The sequence below is a fragment of the Giraffa tippelskirchi genome, chromosome 13, assembly GCF_054371585.1.
Source record: "Giraffa tippelskirchi isolate mGirTip1 chromosome 13, T2T-mGirTip1v1.2.pri, whole genome shotgun sequence".
NCBI classification, from domain to species: Eukaryota; Metazoa; Chordata; class Mammalia; order Artiodactyla; family Giraffidae; genus Giraffa; species Giraffa tippelskirchi.
The window spans coordinates 26,892,829-26,903,478 of NC_137287.1; the positions used below are offsets into that span (position 1 = coordinate 26,892,829).

At 47.7% G+C, this 10,650-nt stretch overlaps 1 protein-coding gene across 4 annotated transcripts in view; it reads right to left on the reverse strand.

Annotated features, from left to right (window-relative positions):
• Nucleotides 1-9,049: 9,049 nt before the first annotated feature.
• LOC145532045 (BOS complex subunit NOMO1) overlaps nt 9,050-10,650 on the reverse strand; it is a 52,570-nt gene continuing 50,969 nt past the window's right edge. For 2 of the 4 annotated variants that reach the window (XM_081556250.1, XM_081556252.1), the window contains exons 30-31: nt 10,161-10,253; nt 9,050-9,618 (exon numbers count right to left, since the gene is read on the reverse strand). In XM_081556250.1, coding sequence (XP_081412376.1) covers nt 9,487-9,618; nt 10,161-10,253 — 225 coding nt within the window. In that variant the 3' untranslated portion in view covers nt 9,050-9,486. Of the gene's footprint in view, nt 9,666-10,129; nt 10,321-10,650 lie in introns of all 4 variants that reach the window. The other 2 variants (XM_081556249.1, XM_081556251.1) reach the window with 2 other exon arrangements.

Below are 10,650 nucleotides of genomic sequence, written 5' to 3' on the forward strand. Positions count from 1 at the left end.
GCACATGAGAGCCCTGTTGCAAGAGACAACAGAATTAAATGGAATCATCTGGAGCAAGTAGGTTGTTAACATTCAATATTAATGATCCACTTCAGCCCCAAGGAAGTGAGCCGTGGGCTTTGCCCGGCTGTGTGCTCCGTGGTTAGAAAGACTGACCTGTCCTGAGATGGGGATTCCTTGCCCTTCCTGCTAACGGATGATGACAGAACTGTGTCCCCTATCCTGGCGTCAGCAAACGTTTTCCTTAAAGGAACAAATAGATTGTAAATATTTTGTGAGCCATGTGATCTCTGGTGCAACAATCCACTCTGCCATTGTCCTGCAAAAAAGCAGCCATAGATGACATGTAAATAAACGGGCTGGCTATGTTCCAATAAACCTTTATTGACAAAAATGGGCCCCCCCCCGGATTTGACCCATGGGCCACACCCTTGCCTATCCTATTCCTTGGCTTTTCTGGGTAACCACTGTGTGCAGTCTGGATGCTGGGCCATTTCCTGGCCTCAGGACATATCCCTAACTTGGGCTTTTTGTCTCTTGGGGTCACTGGCTACATTGAAGATCAGACAACAGAGGTTAGATGGCACGATATGAATTCATGCCCACACACTAAACCAGGAAAAACACTAAGAGGCTGAGCATGTGACATTGCCACGTTCAATTTTTTTTTAAATAAATGTTTAAACTTTTTATTTTAGAACAGTTCTGGGAAAAGATAGTACAGTTTCTGTATGTCCACATATTGATGTATTATTATTAATTAAAGTTCAAATTGATTCAGATTTCCTCATTTTTATTTAGTATCATTTTTCTGGGCCCTTTATTTCTTCAGTCATTAATCTATGTCAGTATAGTACCATGGGTATTTATTCTATACTTTGAGTTATAATCCAGTACTACTTTATTTATTTTGTTGGTCAAAATTGTGCCAGCTTTGACTGTGGGAGCTCTTTCAGCTGCTCCTGTGTCCATTTAAGATGCTCCCCTCCCCCATCCCCATCATCAATGTGCTGATTTATCTTGATTTGTTTAGTGCTCCTGAAACAGGCTGGGACCTGGGAATCTTTGCTGCGGTGTTCGTACCTGGACAACCCTCTTGAGCAACAAAATACAGAGAAAAGATGACGGACTAAAAATAACTGTGCGCACGCACAGTTGGAGCAAATTATGGCCAACAAGATACCAAGTGACCAAAGACCCAACTGCCACTTTTGAAGAGCCAGGAGAAAAAACAGGGGATGGGGAGCAAAAACAGGGTCCTGTGCATGCCCCCTGCACTCTACACCAAAGTGAAAGTGAAAGTCGCTCAGTCGTGTCCGACTCTTTGCGACCCCATGGACTATATATAGCCTGCCAGGCTTCTCTGTCTATGGACTTCTCCAGGCCAGAACACTGGAGTGGGTAGCCCTCCCCTTCTCCAGGGGATCTTCCCAACCCAGGGATTGAACTCAGGTCTCCTGCATTGCAGGCGAATTCTTTACCATCTGAGCCACCAGGGAAACCAGACCAACAGCAGAGAGATGGGCAAGCTGCCTAAGCCACTCTTCCTGCCTGATCCCTGGACATGCCTCTACCCTCACCCCATATAAGGAACCAGCTCGTCTCACCTTGCAGCTCAAGCAAGGGATCCTGTTACTTGTTTTTGCTTCCTGCTGCAGTAGCAGGTACCCCAATAAAGCCTTGCCTGAATGTCTTGTCTGGCCTCGTATCAGTTTCTATTGATTGAGGAGGCCAAGAACCCTGATCAGTATCACTTCCTTACTTTCTGACACTATGGGATGCTCCCAGCTCATCTTATATATCTCCCACCCCAGTCCTAGAATCAGACACTTCTCCACGGAGCCCCGGTGCTTTTTATTGAAGAGGGGTGTTCTTAGAGAACGGGGATCTAGGCACTGGGTGTTTGCTGCCACTACGCTGTTATTCGTCTAGCCCCACTCAGCTGGCAGAGCAAGGAAGCATATGTATGTTACTAGCCTCTGTGTGTGCACATATGTATAAATATTTTCAAATGCAACCATCTGTGTCTATATGAAACTTGAGTTCATACTGACGTCTCCAACTCTAATCCATCACTACATGGATCATTCTAGTCGTCTTTGCTTATTTGTATCATTCCACTCCAACCGTGAGAAACTGGCTCCCACATTCACTATCCATTGACTTGTTTAATTTCAGTATGCACGTATAATGGTTGGGTTTCCCAGGTGGCGCTAGTGGTGAAGAACCTGCCTGCCAATGCAGGAGACATAAAAGACTCAGGTTTGATCCCTGGGTTGGGAAGATCCCCTGGAGGAGGGGCATGGTATGAATTAGTCAACCATTTTGACCTATAAAAATGGCAGTTTCACATGGTTCATCCTAAACGGAAGACAAGTGTGAATTGGTGACACGGTCTCAATATGAGTCAGTGGATGGATCATCACCAACATTATTACTAATGACCATTCATTCATTTGGGATTCCCTGGTGATTCAGATGACTGGTAAAGAGTTTGCCTGCAATGCAGGAGACCTGGGATCAATCCCTGGGTTGGGAAGATCTCCTGGAGAAGGAAATGGCAACACACTCCAGTATTACTGCCTGGAAAATCCCACAGATGGAGTAGCCTGGAGTTTAAGCCTGGCTGCACGTTCTCACCACTAAACCCCCAGTCACAGAGCAGGGTCTGGCATAGCCTAGATGCCCAGATAATGCTTGTTGAATGAACCGATGCCTCCCTGCCCAAATCAAACTTTACAAAGTGCCCACTAGACTAGAGGTCAGCAGGCCTTTTCCATAAAGGGGCAGATAGTAAATATTTCAGGGTTTGTGGGTCATACAGTCTTTGCCACAACTATTTACCTCCACTGTTATAGGATTAATATAGCCACAGACAATCTGCACATGAAAGGGCATAGCTATGTTCCCATGACACTTTATTTACAAACACAGTAGCTAACTAGTTGGCCTGGTGGGGTTGTAGTTTTGGGAGGGGGTTGTTTTGTTTTTTAGCAACTTGAAACTTTTTTTAAATTGAGGTATAATTGATTTACCCTGTTATGTTAGCAAAGTGATTCAGATATATATATATGTGTGCGTGTGTGTATATATATATGTATATATATATATTTAATTTTCAGGTTCATTTCCATTATAGGTTATTACAAGATATGGACAATAGTTCTTTGTGCTATATAGTAGGTCTTTAAAGACTGTATTAATCCCAAACTCCTAATTTATCCCTCCCCTACTTTAGTAACCATAAGTTTGTTTTCTATGTCTGCAAGCAACTACTATAGAGAACATTATGGAGGTTCCTTAAAAAAATAAAAATAGAGATACCATATGATCCAGCAATCCCACTGATGAGCAAATATCTGGAAAAGATGAAAACTGTAATTCAAAAAAATACATGTAGCCCTATGTTCATAGTAGCACTATTCATAATAGCCAAGAAATGGAAACAAACTAAATGTCCTTCAACAAATGAATGGATCAAAAAGACGTGTTACATATATACAATGGAATACTATTCAGCCATTAAAAAGAATGAAATACATATATATGGCTGAATCCTTTCGCTGTCCACCTGAAACCATCACAGCATTGTTAATCTGCTATACTCCAATAAAAATTAAAATTTTTTTTTAAATAATAAAATGATGCCATTTTCAGCAACATGGATGGACCTAGAGAATATCATACTAAGTGAAACTGGACAAAGATAAATATCATATGGTATCACTTATATATGGAATTCTAAAAAATTATACACACAAATTTATTTGCAGAACAGAAGTAGACTCTGGGGGCTAGGGTTTGCTGACCCCCACCCTCAACCACTGTCACTCTTACACATCGTCTTCACATGTGATCAGTTCTTTGCCACCATTAACTAAGTATCAGTCATCACTTTGATGAAGTGTTCCCGAAACTGGCAAGGGAAGAAGAATTTTGAGTAGGCAGCAAAATGTGTACCCATCCACCCCAGCCCTGAAGAGGAAGCGAGAGGCCCATCTGGAGTGTGATCACTCAGCGGCGGTCAGCCACCTCTTTCTCTCAGCTCCAAGAGCAGAAACAGGATAAAAATGCAGCAGCTGTCAGCTTCCCTCCTCTTGCCAGCCGTCTCCCCTGCAGACTAGACAGGGAGGGGCAGCCATCAGTCCCTGGAGGCACAGATTCTGCACAGACGTGGGGATCACTTGTTCCAATGCATTCATCTATTTTACAGAATCTTCAAATTCCAAAAAGCAAATGCAAGATGGGCTGCTGTTTCATCCACATGGTGGAACAGTGAAACAGTCCCTCATCTGAAAGGGTATGGAAGTGTGCAGCATCATAGATGAGCCCAGGTGTGGGAGACAGCAGAAGGACTTAGTGACAGTGGTCAAGATCCCCCTGCAATGCCACCATTGTATCACGAAGCATGAATGCTCCCCCCGAGGAGGGGGAGGGAGGGGGTCTCCACATACCTTCCCCCTGGGACCTGGCACACAGTAGGCCCACAGGAAGATGAGCTTCTTCCCTCCCCTGGGCATGTTGTAACAAAGCTATGATTATTTGCTAATGAAAAGATAAAGCCAGAAATGATGAGTGACTGCGACCTGGTCATGAAGTTGTGAAGGGAGGAGAGCTGACTTCTATTGGTTTTGCCCACCCAAGATCCCTTGTTTCTCTGGGAAATGCACATCCCCACTGCGGGAGCTTCACATGGCATGGATGGAGCTGTGGCTTGGGGCCTGGCCAGGCCCCTGCGATCCTGTGGTTTGCTCATCAGTCCTTCACCTTCCCCAGATGGACACAGGGTCTGTGGGATGGGAATTCTCTTTCTGTTAGGCCTGCAAATTGGGATGATTTAGGCCCAAAGCTGCAGGCTGACTACCTTCTACAGAAGCAGAACAGGCAGAATCAAAAGCCATTTTTCCCAAACTTTACTCACAGTGGAAGTCTCCCCACGGCTGCCCTGCCTCAGGCACAGCATGACTGAGCAAGCAGCCATGGACCTGGTTTCAAAGTCGGTCGGTTTCCAGCAAAGGACTCTTTCCGAGCTAAGCACTGAGAGCTGGCATAGAGCCTTGATGGCGGGAAGAGCACGGTCAACTCACAAAGGGAAACAGAACTGGGAGGCTAAGACATAGCCCGGATGCAGCCACACATGGAGCCAGACACTCCTGGGTTTCTCCACTACACTGGCAGTGAAAGGCCCCATTTTGCTTAAGCTAGTTGGAGTTGGGCTCCTATTACTTGAAATGATAATAGCCTTGACTAATACAGGTAGAAATACATTGATTTACTGGAGGTCTCTCAGTCACTGTCCATTGATGATACACCTTTATTGAGTACTGTTCCAGCTACTTAGTGTTGCATAACAAATTACCCCATAACTTAGAGGCCTAATACAATCATACATCACGTTCACAGATTCTGAGTCAGGAATTTGAGAAGAGCTCAGCCGGGCAGGGTTTCTGAAGGGGTCTCTGAAGCAGCAGCACTACAATGTTGGCTGGGGCTGCACTCATCCAAAGGTTTGACCAGGGCTGAAGGATCCAGGTCCAGGGCCCCTGAAGTGCCTGGCTGACAAGTAGGATTGGCTGCCGGCCAGGGACCTCAACTTTCCAGGGGGCTGCCTATGTATCCCCACACAAGGCAGCTGGTTTCCCCCAGGAACAAAATGGCAAATGCAAAGCCCTTTATTATTATTTTTTTAATTAAAGTATGCTGTGCATGTGCTCAGTTATGTCTCTTTGTGGCCCCATGGACTGTAGCCCACCAAGCTCCTCTGTCCATGGAATTCTCCAGGCAAGAACACTGGAGTGAGTTGCCATTTCCTGCTCCAGGGTATCTTCCCAACCCAGGGATCGAACCTGTGTCTCTTGCATCTCCTGCATTGGCAGGCAGATTCTTTACCTCTGAGCCACCTGGGAAGCCCTTATTGAAGTATAGTTGATTTACAATGTTGTGCCAATCTCTGCTGTGAAGTAACTCAGTTATACACATACACTATACTATACACATTCTTTCACTATGGCTTATCACAGGATATTGAGTATAGTTCCCTGTGCTATACATTAGGACCTCGTTGTTTATCCATTCTAAATGTAATAGTCTGCATCTACCAACCGCTGACTCCCAGTCCATCCCTCTCCCTCCCACTCTTCCCCTTGGCAACCATCCATCTATTCTGTGATTCCGTTTCTGTTTCATAATCTGAGTCATATTTTAGATTCCACATATAAGTGATATCATATAGTATTTGTCTCTCTGACTTACTTCACTTAGCATGATAATCTCTAGTTGCATCCCTGTTGTTGCGAGTGGCAGTATTTCGTTTTTCTTTATGGCTGAGTTGTATATATATATACACCACATCCTCTTTATCCATTCATCTGTTTATGCAATGCCCTTTATAACCCCATCTGAGAAGGCACACATCACCATTCATATCTGAGTCCAGCCCTGACTCAGTGTGCGAGGGGACTCCATATGAAAAGGCTGGGGGTATTGTTGGGGGGAGTCAATCTGAGGCAGGCTCCCTTCCTTAGGCACCTACTGTGTGCAGGGCTTGGAACTGTGGATGGCTGAGACACAGTCCTCATTCCCAGTGAGCACTCAGCCTAGACAGAATGGAATGGAACCACACAAATTTTGTTCCCAGAATCCTTCCCAACTCTCCTCGTCAGATTGCTCCAGCTTTTGAGGAAAGGGGGAATGCTGCCCACTGGATTTGGATTTTTGTTGGGGAATTGGGTTTAAGCATTTAGCCATGTAACTCTGGGTCTAGAAACAATGCTGAAGGAACAATTAAAGGCCTGACCCTCCGTTGCACACATGGCTACCTGTCACTGTGCTTTGACTATCAAGTTTATCACAGCTCATGCCCACATCTCTGGCATATGACATTCTCTTTCTAAACACCTGAATTATCCCCAATCTGGCACATAAATGCACCATCTCATTTTGTACAGCAGGAGACAGCAGAGAACAGTGGTTAAGAACTCTTGCACCCGGGTTCAAATCCCAGCTCTGCTACTTAGTGGCTGGGACATTTTTAAGTCTCAGTTTCCTCCTGTCAGGTAGAGTTGAAAACATACTCATGTCGTAAGGTCCTGAAGACCCAGCATTTCATGCACGAAAGGACTGAGCGCGGTGCCCGGCACATGGTCACCACCCCTTTCCACCACTGCTCTTTATTCAGGGAGGTAATCATTCGCTTTTCCCTAATTTCATGAATCGTCTCTTGAGAGCTGAACACAGACCCTTGAGAGTTGAGCACAAGGACCATCTCCTCCCCCTACCTCTCTTGTAGCCGCCAGCCCCTGCCCCCTACACACTCCTCACGCCCACCTCCAGCATGCCCCCACCCACGTCAAACCATCCTTGCTGGCTGGATGGTAGCATTCCAAACAAAGGAAACCCAGGGAAGACTAAGGTGAAGCCAGCACCTTAGAATGGCACTTCCCTGTCAGTCTTTGAGGATATCCTCACTGAGGTTGGGCTGCTTCAATAAGCAAAAAGGCGCAAGCAAGGGAGTTCTTCAGGGACCCGTCATTTAAGACATCTTTTAATTTCTCAGGGGGAAAAAAAATGTCTCGTATAACTTTTGCTGCATTTAAAATCCTCTATCCATTCATCCTTACACTTCACAGAGGGGACAGGGGAGCTGTCCTGAAATTGCCGGAAAATGAAGACAATCACAGGCGACAGAACAGGCTGAACTTCCACATGGACTGAAAGGCAGGAGCCTTTTTCCAGGAACAGAGCCCTTTCAGAAGATCAACCAGCAAGAAAGGTGACCTGCAGCAGCAACAGGGGAAGACTGCCCCTTAATGGCGGCATCTGGAACTGGAGGGAACATATTGACATTTAGTTGTATCTTCCACGAGCTCTTAACCTTTACACTGCGTCAATAAAAAGCCCCATTAACATTTAAAAAGCATGTTTCTGGGTGTCCACTTAGAGGAAGAGTTAGAAAACACTCCAAGAAACGGATTATGCATCTCGTCTCTCCCAGATCTCCAAGAGCGTACTTCCTTCCACGGTGAAAAAGTAATACCTATTAAACGGCCAAGAGCCCAACAGCCGCTGGACTGGAAATGCAGCAGCTCTTGGGGAGGACCCCTGGAGCCTGGGAATCCTCAAGCTGACTGTCCTCACTGGTCATGGCACCCAGCAAGACCTCCTGCCTTACTCCTCTTTCCATTCCGGGTCCTTCCAGACATGGCCTAAACATCGTGCCGGGGAAGCTTCCCTAAGCTCTCAAGTTCGACCTGACCTCTGCTCTGTGCCCCTTTGGCCACTTGAGCCTCCTCCACCAGGAAGCCTTCGGCTCTCCGCCCCACCCTGTCCCCTGACTGGCTTGTCTTCCACCCAACGATGGATGGGTCGTGTGCTCTGAGAGCGGGTGCCACGTGTCCATGTCCTTGCCTATCCACGCATTCATTCATTCATTTGTTCCTTCTGAAGTGGAGCGCTAGGGACACAACAAGGAACAAAATGAGGGAGAGGGGGGTTCGTCCTCATCCAGCTCCCGAGTTTATACTGTTGTCTGCTCTGCTTGTCTCATAGCCCCGGTGGCTGTCACATGTGGGGCTCAATAAACGCTGGATGGCTGGAAATCCCTGCTTTCAATGTAACTTAATTACTTTCCATAAGAATGAAATTAATGCTGTTCAAATGCTGAGAATTCCTGTGGATCCCTTATGCAAACTGGCAGCCTTCAAGCTTCACACAGCCTACATATGCATTTTGTTTCGCCAGAAGTTACAAACTGAATTTGTTGCTAACGTTTAAAACTTGGAAGAGTTCACATAAAACTCAGCTTTTCCGGCTTCTCTAGAGATGTGAACGTGTGATCCCACAGCACAGTGGGGGGCCTCTTGGGCTCCTTCAGACAAGGCAGGGGTCTTCACACCGTCACCCCCCACCACCTCTCCTGTTTTCCTATCACTGAGGCCAAAAGTCTGCATGTCATCTCGGCTTCACTCAGGACCCACGAGCCCCTCCAGGCGGCTCAATTGTGACCCCAGCATTAGGCCAGGGTCCTCCAAGGACTGCACCTGAGACGAGCTACAACACAAACAAGTGGGCCATTTTATTGATTTTTTACTGCATAACACACCCTCCTAGGAGTACACACAGCTGTGCGGTTTCCAGCAGGGACCTCAGATGCACAGGGATGTTAAGGGGAGGGTCAGTCCAACAGGAGCTTGATTTAGGAGTCAAGACCCCCATTTACTGGAATTCTTTTTGCAAATGAAGCTGGAAGACTCAGGATAACATTCACACACCACCAGCTCAGCTTAAATACTTCTTTGACAAAAATAAAAATAATAAATTATCTTCGACTCAGAAAATCAGTTGTGCTCTGCAGAGTGACAGGAGGGTCCATTCATGGTGTCTCATCGGGGCCGGGGAGGGGAGGCTGACGGGTGGCTGTGCCCGCGGAGCTGATGACAAGAGTTACACGCATCCTCCACGCCAGGGGCCTGTCCCGAGGGACACCCCTCACGTCCGCCTTGTCTTCTGTTTCTTGGCTTGTCTCTTTGCATCTTCTGGGCCGCTGTTGTCAGAGGCAGTCTGGCCAAGGGCTCGGACTCCCTGCAGGCGGCTTGTCAGCTGCAGCAGCAAGGGGATGAGCTGGGAAGAAAGAGGGTATGAGAGAGGGGGGCTCCAGGAGAAGACTTCTATCCAGAGGGACATCAAAGTCCCCACCCCCGACCTGCCCCAGCACCCCTCCCCCCAGGCCCATCACCACCCACTCTGTGCTCTCAGGCCAGTCGAGGGCAGGTCTTTGTACTAGAGAGGGTCACCAGAGACCCAGAAGTACTTCAGCGTTAAGGGTTAGGAGGGATACAAGAGGCTTCTAGCCTTGAAAGAAGGCCTTGGGACTGGTCGCGACCTAGAGAGACCTGAGTTTTGTCCCTGGGTCGGAAAAATCCCCTGGAGAAGGAAATAGCAACTCACTTCAGTATTCTTGCCTGGGAAACCCATGGACAGAGGAGCCTGGCGGGCTACAGTCCATGGGGTCGCAAGAGTTGGACTGGACCTAGCTACTGAACCATTATCATGAAGCGCGGTCACCTCTGTAACAACGGACATTTCTCCGAGGCCGTGTCCCAGCTGTGAGGGATCTGGCCCCCACATGCACGCCTGCTGCCCTGAGGGCTCGGGACCCCTACCTTGTCATGGTTGTAGCCAGCCAGTAGGACGAGCAGCGTCAGGGGCAGGGCGATGTAGGATCCCTGGGCAATGTCCTGCTCGGGCAGTTTCCTCTGCAAACGCCAGGAGCACCGTCACCCCAGAACAGCGCTCTGCCAGTGCCCCATCCACAGCCCAGATCTGCCCAGCCTCCTCGCGGGCTCCCCCGGGACCCCCAGCACCCAGTGACCCAGACACTTGGTACCCAAAGGAAGAACTGAAGCGACATGGATAAATCTCAAGTGAATCCTCGCTTGCTCTCTGAAGCTCAGGAATAACCAGATTCCGAGAACAAGGTGCCCCTCACCCCTGAATCCTTCACTATCTACACTGAGGAGACAAAGAGCTGCGGGCGGCAGGGAACCCCTGCAGTTGAAAAGTATGAGGGTCTCATTTTGCTGAGCCCCGGCCTCACACAGGGACTCTGTCCTCTAAGGAGGCATCGAGAACCCACTGTTCCAGACTCGGGGG